General features: G+C 41.3%; 1 protein-coding gene across 3 annotated transcripts in view; it reads right to left on the bottom strand.

The window, feature by feature from the left end:
- SENP6 (SUMO specific peptidase 6) overlaps positions 1-4,029 on the bottom strand; it is an 82,614-nt gene extending 78,585 nt beyond the window's left edge. For 2 of the 3 annotated variants that reach the window (XM_086745064.1, XM_086745065.1), the window contains exon 1: positions 3,715-4,003. In XM_086745064.1, the coding sequence (XP_086601190.1) occupies positions 3,715-3,763 (49 nt within the window). In that variant the 5' untranslated portion in view covers positions 3,764-4,003. Of the gene's footprint in view, positions 1-3,714 lie in introns of all 3 variants that reach the window. The other variant, XM_086745067.1, reaches the window with a different exon arrangement.
- Between the last annotated feature and the right edge of the window lie 15,258 nt (positions 4,030-19,287).

Below are 19,287 nucleotides of genomic sequence, written 5' to 3'. Positions count from 1 at the left end.
GTTAAGTTTCTTCTGCTGCTGCTAATGGGTAGCCCACACAGCTTTCTCTATTGTTATTAGGAAACCTGTAGCCAAGAAAATGGAATGAAAATTGAGCAAATTCCTGTCATGACTGCACCGAAATCTCTCAGCAGCTCTATAGGTATGGACTGGCAACATTCCTTAGGAAGGAGGTCCTCAAAAAGAAACTTCAATATTGGTTCTCAGTATTACTACTGTAACCACCGTGAGACCGAAAAAAAAAGAAAAGAGGAAGAAATAAAATGTTTCTTCTGGAAAATACAGGCATTTAGTAATACTTCAAAGTTTGCCTGTTATCTGCTGCACAAACATAGGGAAACTTTAAATTTAAGGGCAGAAAAGAGAAATTACAATTTCCTTACAACTCAGTAATATGCAAAGAGGCAGAATATAACAAAAGTTCCCACAATTTTACTCCAGGGGTAATGATCAATAGTACTCTATTCCTACACATTGCATATTCTCCTATTCTAAATTCAAATAAATTTCCCTATCATTGCTTTATATTTTAGGTGTGAGTATCAACTGAAAAACACAGGAACTCCTGCAGATGGAAATACCTAATCCCTAAATTTCTAGTCCTCCAAATCAAGAAAGAATTCCCATACAACAGGACTACTTTAGGGTAGTGTGAATTTCTGCATATCCTGCCCATAACTTTGAAACCTCACTACAGGAAAGTAAATTAGAAAATTAGGGAGAAGTTTTACTAATTCCACTTGCAAACTAGCTTAAATAACAAAAATAAAGTACTTTCCTCACTTCTGAATTCTAATAGTCCTGACATTTCAGGAAAAGTAAGCACACGTTATGTATATCAATGCATGTGATGTGTATAAATTACTAGCACTGCTCCAGAATGATAACAAATGAAGCTTTAAAAAGAGTCAAACCTTATAATTCAAGGGATCTTTTTCACATTTTCCATAGAAGTCTATTCAACACAGCATAAAAAATGATGACACATTAGATACGCAAAACTGGACAAAAAACATGTACTAGTATGAATCACTGTGTTCAAGAACAGCATTATCAGAAAGGCAGCAGATAAATCACCCAAGAAACACCCTTCCAGAAAGACCATGTTTTTATTGGATAATAAAATAATAAAAATATTAAAATGAAGCACTTCAACGGCAAAATGACAGCCATATTTCTTCATAGTAACATCTGTTACACTAAACGAGAGAAAAGCAGTATCTTACTGGACATGTGGAATCAAAACCAAAATTCTGAACAATTATCATACTTCAAAGCAATTGGTTTTATTTAACTGTATGTTTAAGTCTGACTGTCAACATATGCATGACAGCACCAGAAGTTTCTGTGCACATTTATATACACACATATATAGGTACATATTTAAACAACACAGTTTCCACTAGACTGAGTTCAATTAGTGATAGACCTAACATCCATTTGGCACATAATTCATTTGTTCTGCACATTAATGGTAGGGATGGACAGAGGAGTCCTCCCTCTCCTCTACACCAGCCTTTAGTATAGAACTTCCAGAAACATCAAGCAAACAGTTTTTGCTTGTTGCTTAGACAGACCTCAAGTCCATGAAATATACACTCACAGACTAGTTATAACACTAGGCTCATGTATTAATCATCATCTTGCAATAGAAGTTGCCATGTTTCCTACTCTATACACTTTTATCCCCGTTTTCGTCCACATCCTACTTTTTTCCCAAGTCTGGCACTCTCGTGCTCATCTAGCCTTTGGATAATGGTGGTTCTAACATCATTAGGTTGGTCTAATGTGGTACTGTACATTTCCAGATTACAGACTGCCAAAAATCCCAAATATATATATATATATTTATATTTTATGCCTTTACTTTTTTCTATAAAGTCAACATCCCTAGTAAGAACTTCTCTAATAATGACTGAAAGCCTTCTTTTTTCCTTTGCTTCAATTCAGTACAAAGTTTACCAGCTCTTACTAGATCTGCTGTAGTACTATCATCGCATTTAGACTTGGGCCACCCTCAGAAATTTTTAGTCACCACCATCCACATTAGGTTTTCTTCACAGGTGCATGCACACTTGTGTACTCTTAGGGCTTCTATCACATCACCGGTTCTAAAATTAATGCATCCCCAAACAATGGGGAAACAAACAAACAAACAAAAACGCTAATAACTTAGTTCACCAATTGTGGAATACTGAAGCTTCAAATGGGGATGCTATCCAGTGTCATGTAGGTCCTGCTGTTGGAAAGAGACCTCAGAAGTAAAAAATGTGTGGGTGTTGCACATGAAACCTGTCTTTTCCTAGCCACCTGTCCAACCAGCAAGTAGCCAGGATGCACACAGAAGACAGTGTCTAGTCATCACCCTGACACTTTTAGTTGTCTGCGCAAACCTCACTATATTCTGTGGAGGGAGCTCAGGAAAAAATGGAGTGTCTGCATTTCACCTCCAAACACTTTAAAGGCAGAAAGGAGGCAATGTGACAGCCATTATTAACCAGAAAGAGTTTCTGAACATCAGAATTTCAGATGAATTATTCAAAACAACAAGTAGTATTTTGTTCACACAGTACTTCTATTCCAGAACCTTTAGTAACAAGAAACAAAACCCAACATCCCGCAGCACGAGAAAATCTGCAAGAGGTATGTTCTGTATAATATAGGTACTACAAAATCTCCAATGTTAAACTTAACCCTGACTTGAAAAATTCTACTTATGAGTAGTATTTTATTTCATTAACATATATTCTTCTTTATAATCATAATGGTAATACAGCAGAATTTAGCAGATTATTGGCCTATGTCATCAGGATAAGTGCTTACAGTAATTTTTCAAGATTAGAATGGCAGGTTTGGTTTTGTTTTTTTTTTTTTTAAATCAGTGAAACTGTAAAGGCCCAACAGCTAAAGATATTCGAATTTCAGGACACTTTTTGCACTATAATTAGGACAAAAAAAACCCAACTCACTGAACCCGTACATCAAAAAAAAATACGCAAAGGTTTATAAATGCTAAAGGTTTCTTTCACTTGCAGCTGAGAGATTCATCATCATCTTCATATCACAAATGTAAGAATGATCCCCCCCCCCCAACCCAACCTCAATCGCAAACCTTTAAAGTAGCATTTCAGAAGCAGACGAGACTCATTTTACGGTGTGGGGAGAGAATACCGCCTAGGCCGGGGCCTGGGAGCAGACTAAAGGCAGGGAAATGCAGCGGGGAGGCGGCAGAGCAATGCTCGCTTCCTCTCCTCACCTAGCGCTAACCTTGCCCGGGCGCCCACCAGCCCACCGCCCCTCCGAAAGGAGATTCCTCCCGCTGCAAAACCGGCCCTGCTGCACCCAGCCCAGGCTGCTCTCAGCGCTCTGCCCCTACAAAGAAAACACTGCACTTCCAAAGCCTCAGACATTAAAATAAAGAAAGAAAGAAAAAGAAGAAATCAAATCGCCCTGACCCCTCCCTCAAAAGCAGGTCTCTTTTCACCAAACCAAACCACCCTTTACGGTAACCCACCCTTCCCCCACCACCAAGCCACTTCTCATTGTCGTCGTCCCCCAAAGGGGACCCATTCCCCCCCCTCCCCCCCCGCCAAGATGCACACACACACACGCCCGCCTCCCCCACTCCCCAGTCTGTACCATGCCCCTTACTGGTTGCCAGAAGGGAAAGGCTGCCCGTGGGCCACGTTCCCCCCCGCTCGGCCATGCACGCACCTTCCAGAAACAAGCTGTCTCTGCAGCCGCCACCGCCGCCACCGGCCATCTTCCTGCTGCCGAGCTTCGCTCCCTCACTCCATCGCCCAGAGAGGCGGCGGGGCCTGGCCCTTCCCCCGGCCTGCGCGCTCCGCCGCCCACCCCCACTGCGGAAGGCTGGGTGACCCGCAGCGGCGGCGGCGCCGCCGAGGCCCGGCCCTCTCCCGCTCCCCAGTCCGCGCGCACGGCGGCCCGAGCCGCGCTGCCTTCCGGTCCCCGTGCAGGAGGAAGCGGCGGCAGCGCGCCCGCTCCTCCCTCACCGTGTCCGCTACCGGCGGCCCCCCGAGCGGTCGCCAGCCGAGGCTGGCCCAGCAGACGCCGATGGCGCTCGGCGGGGCAGATGGGCCTGGCCAGGGCTCCGCCGGAGGCGTTTCCGAGCCCAGGACGAGGAAACGGTGCGCACCGCGCTGCCGCCCCTCTCCTCCATGAACGGCGCGGCCAGGCCCTCACCAGCGCTTTCCTGCCGAGACCCCCGGATCGCCGGCCCTGCCGGGCATCCGGCCCCTAGAGAATAAAATGGCCGCAGCAGGGCTGCGCCCGGCAGTGGCTCGGGCCCTCCTGTTCCCCCCTGGATCAGCTCGGAGGCAGCGGCTCTGGGGAAGTGAGGAGGTGGATAGGGCTGCGTAAAATGAATGATTTTTTCAGAGTGCAGGAGTCCATTGCGCAGGACTGGGGCCCGCTGGTCTCTCGCCTTGCTCGTGCTCGGGCAAAAGGCCACGAAGGTATTACGAATTCATATCAATCATCAAATCCTCTGTGGCCCTGTCGAGGCTTATTTAAATCAAAAACTTGGATTCTGCAAACGTGTACAGCATTGCCAAGCCAACTATACAGAAATTGCAAGTCATGGCCTCAGGTATATTTGACTTTTAAAAGTAAAAAATTAAGGTTTTACATTTTAAAAAGCTTTCTTGTGAAGCCCAAGGACCTAACTACCAACATTTTAGAAAGCTTTCTTGTGAAGCCCAAGTAGCTCAGTACCAACACCATACATCCTTTAAGAACTAGGAGGTAAATTCTGACGGTCTGCACTTAGGAAAAACTAAATATTCCTTTCTTGGATAGGTTACTTCATCTGGAATTCTACTGACCGCACTTTTACTGCAGGATCAGAGAAATTTTATGTGTAAAGTACCTAGTTTCTAACATGACTAGTCCCTGGGAAGTGGGCTTTCAAAAATGCTTGAACTTAAGAGTTTGTAGAGTAAAGTCCTAAATTAGGTACGTTCAAGTACCTGATGCGTATGAAAATTAAAAGCTAGAGAGAGGGAAATTGTTTGTTTTCCTTTAAGTTTTCTAAATTTGTTATTTTCATTCACAGATTTTCTGTATTGACACCAACCGTAGTCAGAGGACAATATGTTTAAAAATACTTTGAGAGTGCTCAGTTTTTAAACAAACGAGGTAAAAAGAAGCAAAGAGGAGCGCAGAGCTGGCCTGGAAGAAGACACAAGAGGTATCATCAGCCTGCTCCCTGAATGCTGTGTAACACCACCAGAAATAATGAGCAATTAAAAAGAATTCCAAAAGCTGGAACAATGCTGGCAAACCTACATATCTCAATCTTCAAAATCTTAGAAAAAAATACTTTTTCTGAAAGAGAGATCACAAAATATTCTTGTTTCATTATTAATAAAATGAACAGGAAACAATTAGGAGAAATTGGTGCAAGCTAATTATAGAGAAACCAGAAGACCATATGTTTAATAGAAACCTAATATTAAAAACCAAGCAAATAAAACCAGAAAAAAAAAGGGCATTTAGAATCTAATTTAAAAAAAATATCATACTTCAGAAAGGCATTGCCTAGACAGAGGGTTTGCTGTGGAGGTTACAGCATTAATCCACAAAAACAAGTTCCTATTGAGAGCTGAGACCAGACTGGTTCAGGTCTGCTTTCACAGTTTTTTAAAAATTAAGGACTGTAAGTTATAATTATGAGTTATTTGAATAAATGTTTAAGACACAGTAGTGCGCTTTTCTTGATCAAATCAAAGCATCGAATACAGCTTCATAGTCTTATTTTCAGTGAACTGAGGCACAGTAGATTAAAATACCTTTTGAAAGTAGAGATAACAACGCAAGAAGTTATCGGTATTCGTCTAGATACATGGTTGATTCTAGACTTTTTGATTGATAATTCAACATCTACTTTTTTATGGAGAAGAGCTGCCCGAAAATTATATCTCACTGCCCTGTTCTTTTTTCCTTTATTTTAAAGCTCTTAAAGGATGTGAGAGATTAGTGTATAGTCAAATCTCTTGTTCATTTTTTTTCATTAAGTTTTTGTTAGTAGTTTATTCTCAATCTTAGAGTGTTTTTTTTTTTTAGTTAATTTGAGACATATTTGTAAGGGAATGCAATACTGATGGCACTCAAATCTTTCAAAATCTTTTCAACATCCTTTTAACTTTGTTTAGAACCAGAGGATTTTCTCCATGTATAAGAAGTAACTGAATGATCAATGAGAAAGAGAAGATTAGCATTTCCCTTCCTGCTGGGGGAAATCACAGAGAATTTACTGAGTTTTCTTTCTCTTCTCAGCCAATATGTTAATTGTGTTCACAGAGTAAGGGCCCAGGAATGAAATGCATCAGATCATGACTTCCTGCCCTTTAGCAGCCACTAGAAGTTGACTAGTCCCACTATGGGTAGTTGACATCAGGTACCTGACAATCACAGGACACAATCTAAGATCCTGAATTTATAAACACTTGCAGAAACACAGCTTTCTTGGCACAGCACTGCATAGAGTGAAGAGCTGATTACTTCTTTAGGTGATGATGAAGAATTTATGTTTTACCTTGGAAATCTAATTTTTCCTCCTCTTCGTACAATGAAAAAAAATGTTATTAGTGAATGTGGCTTAGGTGATTCAGTACTGAAATGATGGAAAAAATACATCTTTTTTCTTTGTATTTCTGATTCCTTACAGTTCTTTTTTCCTCTGTGTTTTGTAAGGTTAGCCAACAAAATTGGGGTGACTACTCCACAGAAACACTATTTCCTTACTAAAGGAATAGAATCATAGAATGGTTAGAGTTGGAAGGGACCTTCGAAGGTCATCTATTCCAACCCCCCTGCAAGGAGCAGGGACATCCCCAACTAGATCAGGTTGCTCAGAGCTTCATCCAGCCTGGCCTTGAACGTTTCCAGGGATGGGGCTTCCACCACCTCTCTGGGCAACCTGGGCCAGTGTTCTACAACCCTCATTGGAAAACATTTTTTTCCTAATATCCAATCTAAATCTACCCCACTCTATTTTAAAACCATTACTCCTTGTCCTATTGCAACAGGCCCTACTAAACAGCCTCTCCCCATCTTTCTTGTAGGCCCCCTTGAGGTACTGGAAGACCACTATCAGGTCTCCCCGGAGCCTCCTCTTCTCCAGGCTGAACAGCCCCAACTCCCTCAGCCTGTCCTCATAGGCGAGGTGCTCCAGCCCTCTGATCATCTTCGTGGCCCTCCTCTGGACCTTCTCCAACTGGTCCATGTCCTTCTTGTGTTGGGGGCTCCAGAACTGGACACAGTACTCCAGGTGGGGTCTCACCAGGGCAGAGTAGAGGGGAAGAATCACCTCCCTCGACCTGCTGGCCATGCTTCTCTTGATGCAGCCCGGGATGCGGTTGGCCTTCTGGGCCGCAAGGGCGCATTGCCGGCTCATGTTGAGCTTCTCGTTCACCAGCACTCCCAAGTCCTCCTCAGGGCTGCTCTCAATCCATGGAATGGAATGGGATTGCAGTTTTGCAGCTTCTGTACTTGTGGCAGTGTACATTACTTAATTTTCTTTACTGCTACAGAAATTACATATAGAAGTTTAAGGGAATTTGCAGGCACTTTGAATAATTTTTGTGTTATTTACAACCCATGAACCCATTCTGCAGACTATAAATCAATGCTTTTAAACAGTCCTACCTTTCAGAAAATAATGGTTATGGGCTGAATTATTTTTCATTATTTTCTACTGTTGTTCTTAGAACCGTTCCTTGAGTGTATTAATGATGCCCAGTTGGTGTCCTTTGTTACAAAAATATCCCCAGTTTTGTTGCTGTCGTCATGACCTGATGCCTGTTTTTTTCTCTGTGTATTTTTAAAGCAAAATCAGATTTATTTCTTGTGCTTGCTATGTCTTGTTGTTGCTATTAAAGACAGTGGTTTAATTTTAGAGGGTTTTTTTTTGCCTGATATTATTTCAGGATAGCTCCCGTACTGTAGTTAACTCTTCAGGAACATTCCCAAATGGAAGAGTACTATCCATCTATGTGCTAGGATTTATAATGATACATCAGGATGTGGAGAAGTTTTTTGTTAAAATTTGGTATCAAAGATAGCTTGTCAAATAGGTAGTAAATAACTATGGACTGCTTAAGATCATTGGGACTTTGTATAAGATGTTTTCTTAATTACTTCCTTGAAGGAGACCTGGTTTTTAAATCTGATCTGCCTACCTCAAAACATCATGATGTGTTGTTGGAGAATAACCATAATAAACAAATGCCTATTAGGTTTCCTGCTACTCTGTAGTGTGACATCAGAGCTTTCCAGTAATTCTCAGGAGACTGGAATACAAGTCCCAGAGATGTGTAAGAAGACCTTCGTATCTGTGTAGAATTCCAAAGTTCTTTGCTCTTCTCAGTCTTTTTCCTCTTTTCCACAAGATGAGGAATGACATTCCGAGACATTATTTCCTCTGTTAGAAGAATGTGGATGTCCACTGCTATTTTTGAAGATGTCATTTACTTTCTTTAATGGAGGTATGTCCTAACAGCACCGGTCTACATGAAATACTCAGTTATACTAATTTTCAAGTGGTGGAACGTGTGTTTGGAAGGCTCAAGGCAAGATGAAGTTTTCTCCAGAATTATATGGGTAACCAAACTAGCTCCTGTATAATCCCTATGAAATAAGAGGTAAGAAATATTCATGGAATAGCGCCTTGGCCCTGATGGAGTCTGTAGAGAACTCTGAATGGTGTAAACAATATGAGCCCTGAGTCAGGGATGGTTAAAGAAGTGAGAGTTGTTGCATGTGCTCACGGTTATATTGTGTGAGGACATCTTGGTGGGAGGGGATGTTCTAACTCATAATGATTTGTGAGCTGTGCAGTAATTGTTAACAAGTTGTCCCAGCTTATAAAGTGGCCTATCACAAGCATTTGTTTTAACTTTAAAGATTCTCCAAGTGTTTATGCTCTTTGATAAATGACAGCGTCACTCATTATGTATGTCTTTGATTAGTTCCAGGCATAGATCATCCTTATAATTAGCTGCATGTATAAAAATTAGATTAATCCGGTTGTCATTGGTTTATTATTCCTAATGAGTACCATTGGGTCACGTTCTTCTTCAGGTAGTCTCATGTGGCTGTTAAAAGTAGGAGGCCAAGAGGCTAGGAGACAATGGGGTCAGGAAATAGCTGCTACCATCTGAGAAATTGTTGTAGCCTCTCTAATAACGCACTCATGTCACATAAAAATGTCACTGATATCACTGTTGATTTTGTCAAAAGCTAAGGAGCTGTTAACTACTATAAGCAGAATTGGTATGTGATTGGCCTTCAGATTTTTACAGGAGTGGATTAGACTGGTTTTGGTGTTTTGCTCCTTTTTCTACTAAAAATTCTTGAGAGTCACTTTGGTATTTATTTGTCCTTTCTGGGAGCATGAGGTCCACAGTGGTTTGTAAGCATACTGTGAACATATGTAAGCATATACTCAGACTGTTTAGTTCTCAGAAGAAAGACACTGTTCTTTTTAATATTATGAAGACTTTCATCTCTATTTCTCTTTGAGAAAACCCTGTAACTTGTGATTAAATTCCCTTACTTTAATATATCAAATTCTGTAAATTTCTATAAAAGATACCTAGATGACAAGCACTGTTTTCTTTAATTTCAAAACAATTAAATATATGAAAATGAATCCATTTTCCATCAGTTTGAAGATACATGTACTTTGACTGAGGACTTATGATTGTTAAAACCATGTTAAATTTTAGCAGTCTGTAGATTACAGTTACCATATGAGAGCATTTGAAGTGGAACTGACCTATTATTAATGTCTGTCCTGTTTGCTGCCTTGTACTATAGAAGCTAAATGTATTGTTTTCAGCATAGAAAAGTTTTAAAGTGCTGTATCAGTTTTCGTCATAAAAATTCCAGAGACACAGTACCACCCATAAGGATGAATAAAGACTGTAATCATTGTATGGAAAATCCAGCAAATGAAATATAATCTTCTTAAGAAAAGATAATGTAATTTAAAGAAAGGAAAATAAAATCTTATTCATTACCCATAATTAGTTTTCCAATAGGAAAATCACAAAATGACACTTGAAATGTATTGTGAAGAAATTCAATGCTGTGGAATGTTTGCTTTCTTATTGCAGGAAACTTAGTTGTGTTCATACAGCAGAAGATTTGAAGAGGCCTCAGCACAAGATATCTGCTATCTATATTAAACTATGTTAAAATGTTTTTGTGGTTTCTAATTTGTAGGATCTGATTAACAATATTTTCACAATTTTTGGAGTATTTTGAGTTCTATTACTGTCCTCATCAGTTTATTTAATAGCAACCTGTCAGCTACCATCTTCTCCTCCTCTCCAGACAGAGTCAACCTTGTTTTCAGAGTCGCTTTATCCACTTCTGTCTCATTTCTCCCTGTGGCTCCTGCACTAAATGCAGCCCTTCAGCTTCTTGTCTCTCATTGCTCAAGTTCTTCCCTTCTCTCAGTCTTCCCTAAAGTCTTTCTCTCTGGCTTTGTCCTTTCATTCAGTTGCTGTTTTCAGCTTCTTTCCACATACTCTCTCAGTACCAAAATCCCTCCCATGGTTCCAGCAGAGATTTCTCCAACCCTTTTCTCCCACAATTGCCACCTCATTCCTGCCTTTTGTTGTGGCTCCTTCCCACTGCTGCTTCCGCTCTATTAGTTTGTTAGGATCCATGATCTATATTCAATAACTGAGGACAATGATAGCTAAAATTTAGCTAGAAGAATAAAAAGAAAATCTTGACTCTACGTCTTGAGTATATTTTCTGCAGTGCCATAATTCAGTTTGGTAATAAAACACATTCTTCTGTTCTTATATTAGCTAACACATGTCATTTTTTTTTTTAAATGTTGCATATATACATGTAAGACTGAAACAGCAATCCAACAAATTTCATACTCAATACGAAGAACCTCAACAAAAACATAATTAATGCAACACAATGTTTGAGATTTTAAGCCAACAAAAGCCAGACCATTTAGAGCTAAGGTTCCCATAGCAACCTTACTCTATCTCCTCCTGTGTCTGTGTGATAGGGTCTTTTTTTACATGACCACATATTGCTAGAGAATATGCTGTATTATTCCATAAATAGAACATTAGTTTAATAGGTGAGTTAACTACACAAGGACTTACAAAATTATATATATGTCTTCAAAGGAAATTAAATCAGTGTAGCTTGTAGAGGTACTGTACATATAAAAATACTAGAAGAAATTTTCATGTAAGCTTCAAGATGATGTTACAACATTGTTAACAAAAAATCCTGCCTGCAAGTGAATTTTTTGCATGTTTTTAGTTTCCCAGTTGTCTGTTTCCCTGTATATATTGAAAATATAAAGGTTAAATAATTGTGGGAGAAAAATTGTTGTTATTTCTTTAAAAAACATAGAAGGAGACTCTTCAATTTTAAGTGATTTTTTCCCAGAGTAGGCAGCTACAAAAAAGCATGTATGAACTCAAAAGAGGCAGACTTCAGTCAGACTTCAGGGCCTGAAATAATCCCATTTAACTGTAAAAACTTAAATAAAGGGGACAAAGTTATATATACTGTGTAATTTCTCTACAATTTAGGAAGGTAGAAGAGCATCTCCAGAGGATGATTCATTCCTCATGAAATGTGATTTGCCTTCTGCCTGTTTTACTCTACTCACTATACAGTATGTCTGGAGAAACCAGTCAAGATTCCTTCCTAGCCCAGTTTATTGCTTAAAGTCAGATAAATCCAAGCTGTATTGTCCAAGAAAAAGCAATTAGATTTTCAGACATTTCTGAGTATTTAATGTGTCTTATGGGTTAGATGCAGGAGTCTCCCCAGACTACACCAATATCGATGTCTAAATCCATGACTTCACATTCACATGAAAATACAAATTTGTTCTGGATTAGATAGGAAGACACAAGCCACCTCTTTTGAGTAGACATAGAAAAGTACTGTGATTATTATGGGTTTACATTGACTGCAGAAAGGCAAATTACGCCTTATTTGAACTAATATTAAAATTATGCAGACCATAATACCCGATTTATATATTAAGATTGTTGGAAGAACTTAACTTCATTTGTGTGTGTGTATTTGAACCAGCAGAATGAGTTAACATTGATTCAGCACTTTACATTCTTCAGCTGTGACATTTTTGATACAGGGCTGTCTCAGAGAGCCTAGGAATATACCTTTACAGACACTGGATAAAGTACCTCAGCACCCAAATAATGAGTTTTGATTTCTACTTCTGGATGCTGGGTTAGGCGCTACAGCTCAAAAGTAAACAAACCCTACGTTTTTGTTGGATCTAAATCAAGGTGATAAAGTTGAGATCCCTGGTAATTTATCTGTACCCTTGAAATATATGTTTGGAATTTGAAGTGTTTTACATGACACTGATACAAAACTCTGGCAAACCAGATGGCAATCAGCTAATTTGGAAAGGATTTGAAAAGAATAATATGATGAAGAAAAACAAGGAATAACATTGAAAGAAATACTCCTGACAGAACAGAGAGAAATGTCATCCATTTCCTCAGTTGGGCTGCAGAATACATTTTCCATATTCAGTTTCTTTGTAAAAAAAGACCTACAGAGAAGACCTGGTTAATGTTCTGACAGTTGTTAGAAGCTAAGCAGGTGGATACTGCTGGCATTCAACCGCTGTTAGCTCTGAAGAAATCTGACTCTCAACAATTAGACGACTGGCAAATCCCTGAAGTATCTGCTTTCCCATAATACTATATAGACAACCATGAGACAATGTGTCCACATAAAAGTGGGTAGCAATCTGAAATATTGAACAGTTCCCCAGGGAAATAATAATGAGGAACTATTCAACTAATATCCTCTTTCTTATAGGGATGTTACAAGGCAGTAAAGATATTGTGCTATGCTGGATTAAACTTTGTTGGAACTAGCACATTCAACTGTAAATCTTCATTGTAAACCTTAATTTAAGACAGTAGTGAGAGAAAGTGAAGGTTTTTTTTCACCCAAACAAAAAGCAAAGGCATGAGATCCTAGGAATCTGAGTGCTCTGAATGAAAAAGCTTTCATCTAGATACAGTTCAGGAAGGCATAGTGGGGAAATAGCTCAGATAAAAATACATAAACAACAAATAGAAACATAATGGGAAAAGAAGCTTGAGAGTTGGAAGAGTACGAGTGTGTGACCACTGTTATAAGTCAAGGCTTGCATGTCAGAGTGCAGCTGAAATGGTTTCTGATGCTATGAACAGAGGAACTTGAAGTTATCTAAATCCTCCTAGAGCCTTGCAAATTCTTTTAAGTAAATGCAGTAGCAACAGGAATATTTTACCTCCTTACCAATTTGTCCTCCTAGTTCAAAGCATTCTCTATAGTGGGTCAATATACCTTTAACCTATAATACAAAGTTCACAGACAGCAGCATATTATTTTCTCTTATAAGAGAGGAATAATTGCAGCTTCTCACTTGCTAGGAGAGCAGCATCCAACCATCAGCACAGGCTGGCGTATGAGGAACGCTGTATGGTTGAACTGGCGCTGTCCTGAAACAAGAACCTCATTCGCCCTGAGGGTCCACAGGCAAAAGTGCTGGTTTTTAATCAGGTTTTCAGTTGGTTATTTTTAAAAACTTCCACACATGGTTACTTACGGGTTTTTAGCAACTGCCTGGAGAATGTGGATTTTGAAACGGGACAGCAAAACATCTTTCCTGCCTTGCCAAGGGAAAGGCCCACGTGTCCAAAGAGGAAGAAGCAGCTTTGACGTGCGGGAAGAACGAAAAGAAGGTGCGTCTGGTCCAGAAACAAAAGTCACCTGTCGGGGGAGCCTTCTGGTGAGGTTTCCTGAGGCAGCTCCCTGGCCAGCTCCCTCCTTCGGAGCCCGCGGGAAAGCCTGCGGCCGCCTGGGCGAAACTGGCAGCGCCGCCTCTCTGGCACCTGCCCGGACCCGCCCAACGGTCACCCCAACCGCCGCCTCGCCAGCCGCCCTCCTCAGCGCCCGCCGGGCCTTCCCGTGCTCCCCCTCAACCAGTGCCCCGCGGCTTCGCTGCCGGCCTCAGCACCCACCAGCTTTGCTCCCTACCTGAGCGACCAGCGGCCTCCCCAGGCCAAGGCTGGCCCAGCCCCTGCCTGAGGTGTGAGGGCTCCTTGCTCTGCCTGGGCACTGCCCAGAGCTGCAGGGCTCCACACCTGCAACGTGAGGCCTCACTTCACGCATTAAATGTGGGTAGTGGAGCCAGGCCTCAGAGAAGGGCTTCTGGAATCACTTGCTTCTCTGGCTGCCTTCTTGTTTGCGCTGGTTAAGAAAAACGGGAGAGGAAACATCTTTGGCCACGCAGAGAGGTGGTGGATGCCCCATCGCTGAAAACATTCAAGGCCAGGCTGGATGAGGCTCTGAGCAACCTGATCTGGTTGGAGATGTCCCTGCTCCTTGCAGGGGGGTTGGACTAGATGGCCTTTAAAGGTCCCTTCCAGCCGTAACGATTCCATAATTCTATGATTCTATGAAGTGTAAAGATGTATTCACCTCTATGTAATGAAACGTAGGGTTACAGCCACTGTGTTTACTGATTACTGTATTACTCTAAGAAAACAATTTACAAATCTTGTGAACACAAGTATTATTTTAAACTGGAAAACTCACAAGCCTTTTATTTTTTCTTAGGCAATGAGTCAAGTCATTGTTATTTCACTCAAGCTGTTTGTTACAAACTTCAAAAACATCCACATTTTTCCACCGTTATTCATCATTTAAGATATTTGTAAGTATACTGGTCCCAGCACTTAGGTTAATATAAATAAATACATCAGTCTTGCAACACTTAGTTTGAGACATATATATATGATATTAGCATTGTAAATAACAAATGCAATATTTCAGTTTCGATAAAGCAGTAGTAACCCATAAGCAAAAACAGTACCAAAGGGTGTGTTGAATTACCCATAGTTTATATGTACCTGTAAGAATAGCCTACCAGCAAGGGTAAGTGCAAAGACATAAAGTTAGTTTTATCGTCAACATTTTCTTTTTTTGGATCACGAAGATTTTCTTGATGCTTTTGCACTCCACATTGTATCATCTGCGGGACATTTGCAAGCTATAACGTCATGGGAAGTGTCAAGTGAGACACCATAAAACCATTCTGGAACAGTCTAATAGCATTCTGATAAAAAATCTCTGGTTTAAGAAATAGCCACCACTTCTGACTTAGATGAACTCAGAATGAACTCTTCAGATGAATTGGCAACTTGCATTTCAGAAGTAAAATTTTGTGGATGCCTTTTTGCAGCAGAGATTAGGGTTAGTTTGTGAGAGATATAACATCTATGATCGTCTGAGGCATGCCTACTTAATTGGAGCTTCTGGTACAATAATTACTATTCTGTTTACAGCAATAACATAACTTCTCAATCAATTGTTTTCTCATAGATCCAAACTATAAAGGTTAGCAATGAGGCGTCAGTGCTGCAAGGGACATTAACCTGGAAGCATGAGACAAATGAACACTGAGATTACTACTCTTTTGCTTTGATGCACCATTAAGAAAGTTAAGAACCAGCAGTCAGCTGGGGAGAGGAAACTCCAGGTTTACTCTTGTTCAATTTAAAATTGATCACTGATGTATAAAAAGGAAGCCTACAGAGGGTGGAAGCAAGGACAGGTAGCCTGGGAGGAACACATAGAAATTGTCTAAGCAGCCCGAGATCAGGTTAGGAGGGCTAAAGCCCTGACAGAAGTAAGTCTGGACATCAAGAAAAGCTTCTATGGGTGATAAAAGGAAGACTAGCGAAAATGTGGGCCTCTCCAGAAGGAAACAGCAAACCTCCTTACCTGGGATATGGAGAACACTGAGGTGCTCAGTGACTCTTTTGCCTCAGTCTTCAGTGGCAAGTGCTCTAGTCACACTGCCCGAGCCATAGAAGGCAAAGGCAGGGACTGGGAGAAAGAAGAACTGCCCGCTATAGGACAAGATCAAGTTTGAGACCATGTAAGGAACCTGAAGGTGTACAAGTCCATGGGACCTGATGAGATGCATCCATAGGTCCTGAGAGAACTGCTGGATGAAGTTGCTAAGCCATTATCCATCATATTTGAGAAGTCATGTGTGATGGTTTAGCCCGAATTTCCACACAGTTTCTCGCTCATCCTCCCGCTCCCCAGTGGGATAGGGGAGAGAATTGGGAAGGAAGGAGAACTCGTGGGTTGAGATGAAGACAATTTACTAAAATAACACGGGAAAACTACAATAATAACAGAATATAAGGATTTTAAAATATGCAAAGTGAACAATGTATGTTTTCTTACCACCCGATGTCCCAATGACCGATACAGCCCGTCCCGAGCAGCAATCACGGAAACAAAACCAAGCGGCAAGCAAAGGAACAAATGGGAGCCAGCAAGGTAGAGGGAATGATGCCAGCAAAACAAGGGAGAAAGATGGATGCCAGGAAGGCAGGTACCCGCCCTGGCCAGCCCCCGCTTATATACTAAGCATGACGGTTATGGCATGGAATACTCTCTTTGGCCAGTCTGGGTTGATTATTCTGTCTGTCTTTCTCCCAGCTTCCTGCATCTGCACATTAGCGAGACTTGGAAAGCAGGACAGTGTCCTTGGTCTCATTCGCAACAACTGGTATCATCAGGGTGTTTATCAACATTCCTCACACACAAAATCCAAAACATACCAGCTACTGAGAGGAAAATTAACTCCATCCCTGCCAAAACCAGGACATCATGGCAGTCTGGTGAGGTTCCCAGTGACTGGAAAAGGGGAAAGAAATATAACCCTCATTTTTAAAAAGGGAAACAAGGAAGACCCAGGGAACTACAGGCCAGTCAGTCTTACCTCTGTGTGTGGCAAGGTCTTGGAGTAGGTCTTCCTGCAAACTGTGCTAAGGCACATGGAAAATAAGGAGGTGACTGGTGACAGCCAACACGGCTTCACTAAGGCAAATTGTGCTTGACAAATCTGGTGGCCTTCTGCGATGGGATTACAGTGTTGGTGGATAAGGGAAGAGCAACTGACATCATCTACCTGGACTTCTGCAAAGAATTGACACTTTCCTGCATGACATCCTTTTTTTTCTAAACTGGACAGACTTGGATTTCATGGATGGACCACTCAGTGGACAAGAAATTGGTGGGATGGTTGCACTTAAAGGGTTGTGGTCAACGGCTCGATGTCCAGGTAGAGACCAGTGACGAGTGGTGTTCCTCAAGGTTCCTCAGTATTGGGACTGGAGCTGTTTAACATCTTTGTTGGAGACATGGACAGTGGGATTGAATGCATCCTCAGCAAGTTCACCAACAATACTAAGCTGTGTAGTGCGGTTGACACACTGGAAGGAAGGTATGCCATCCAGAGGGACCTTGACAGGCTGGAGAGGTGGGCCTGTGCAAACCTCATAAAGTTCAACCAGGCCAAGTACAAGGTCCTGCACATGGGTCAGGGCAATCCCAAGCACAAACACAGGATGGGCAGAGAGTGGATTGAGAGCAGCCTTGAGGAGAAGGACTTGGGGATGTTGGTGGATGAGAAACTCAATGTGAGCCATCAATGTGCGCTTGCAGCCCAGAAGGCCAACCGCATCCTGGGCTGCATCCAAAGCAGCATGGCCAGCTGGTCAAGGGAGGTGATTCTCCCCCTCTATTCCACTCTGGTGAGACCCCACCTGGAGTACTGTGTCCAGCTCTGGAGCCCCTAACATAAGAAGGACATGGACCAGTTGGAGAGGGTCCAGAGGAGAGCCATGAAGATGATCAGAGGGCTGGAGCACCTCTCTTATAAGGACAGGCTGAGAGAGTTGGGGCTGCTCAGCCTGGAGAAGAGAAGGTTCCTGAGAGACCTTATAGCAGCCTTCCAGTACCTAAAGAGGGCCTACAAGAAAACCAAAGAGGGACTATTGACAAGGGCATGTAGTGATAGGACAAGGCGTAATGGCTTTAAACAGAAAGAGGATAGATTTAGATTGGATACAAGGAATAAATTTTTTACAGTGAGTGTGCTGAGGCACTGGAACAGGTTCCCCGGAGAGGTGGTAGATGCCCCATCCCTGGAAAGATTCAAGGCCAGGTTGGATGGGGCTTTGCTTTGAGCGACTGGGCTTAGTGGAAAGTGTCCCTGCCCATGGCAGGGGGATTGGACTAGGTGATCTTTAAGGTCCCTTCTAATCCAAACCATTCTATGGTTGTGTGATCCTGAAAGAAGCTGATAAAGGTAATTCATTCAAGTTTCAGACAGAAGCTGTTGAATACAGCAACTCTTTCAATTATAGGAGCAAGGAATCTGAAGTCCTGGAAACAGGAGACCTCAAGCTGAGAGGGCAAAGCTACTGAGAATGTGAATACAGGAGAGAGGACAAGGAGATCCAAATAAAGCTTTTGAGTCCGTCAGCAGGACCAGCTGGTGAATGTTTTGGAGAACTGGGCAATTTACTTGGGCAATTAAATATGAAATCAGAAAATTAGCACTTGGCCTTAGTTTCTCTTTCAGGAAAGAGCTGCATAATACAGATAGTGCTGACTCGTATTTGTAAAACATGTGGATGAAGCCAGGTATTATTAACAACAAAGTATCTTACATATATATAATCTCAAAATACCTACTCTGAGAGGTAAAAAATCTTTTATAAATGGTATTATAAAAATCAAATTCTGTTATAGCTACCTGGCCCATGAGAAGTCGATCATACCTTCATACCTATTCATACCTTCTAATGCCTCAAAATTCTCCTAATGAATTAAGAAATACAGTTACCTTCACCTAAAGGAACATAGACATAGACAGTGGGATTCGCCTTTCTTTTCTTTAGGTGACTACAGAACTGGAGTCTACATCTGATCTAGAGGTCTGGCATTCTTTTATGTTTAATGGAGAGAAATAGGCACTTTTAAGGTATGACTCATTTGAGATATTTTTAGATATCTACTTTAGAATGAGATGAATTGCAGCCTGAAATCTCCTGTTTCTTTCAATGAACTACAAAGGGTATCTAGATGTCTAGCTCAGATGTAGATTTCTGCAGTGTAGGAGTCTCTATTTGATCAGATTAATTGTATCTTGAGAGACTTCTCAGAGAATACAAGCTGGCTATCTGAGTTCTAAAATTACACATACATCCCTGGTCTTAAAGAGGAAAGTACTGGATAATGCCCTGTCCAAGTGTCTCAAGATTAATTTAATTTTTATTCCTTTCCTCACTGATTTTTCTAGGCAAGTTTTCTTCTCTAACGTTTTTGGACCCTGATTTATGTTCAGAATATGCCTATATGTCGTAGTGTGAGTAGACA

Source organism: Chlamydotis macqueenii, chromosome 3 (genome assembly GCF_036417535.1).
Source record: "Chlamydotis macqueenii isolate bChlMac1 chromosome 3, bChlMac1.mat, whole genome shotgun sequence".
Classification (NCBI taxonomy): domain Eukaryota; kingdom Metazoa; phylum Chordata; class Aves; order Otidiformes; family Otididae; genus Chlamydotis; species Chlamydotis macqueenii.
The sequence above is the reverse complement of the archived record's forward strand: the minus strand, read 5'-3'. Positions and strand labels throughout refer to the sequence as shown.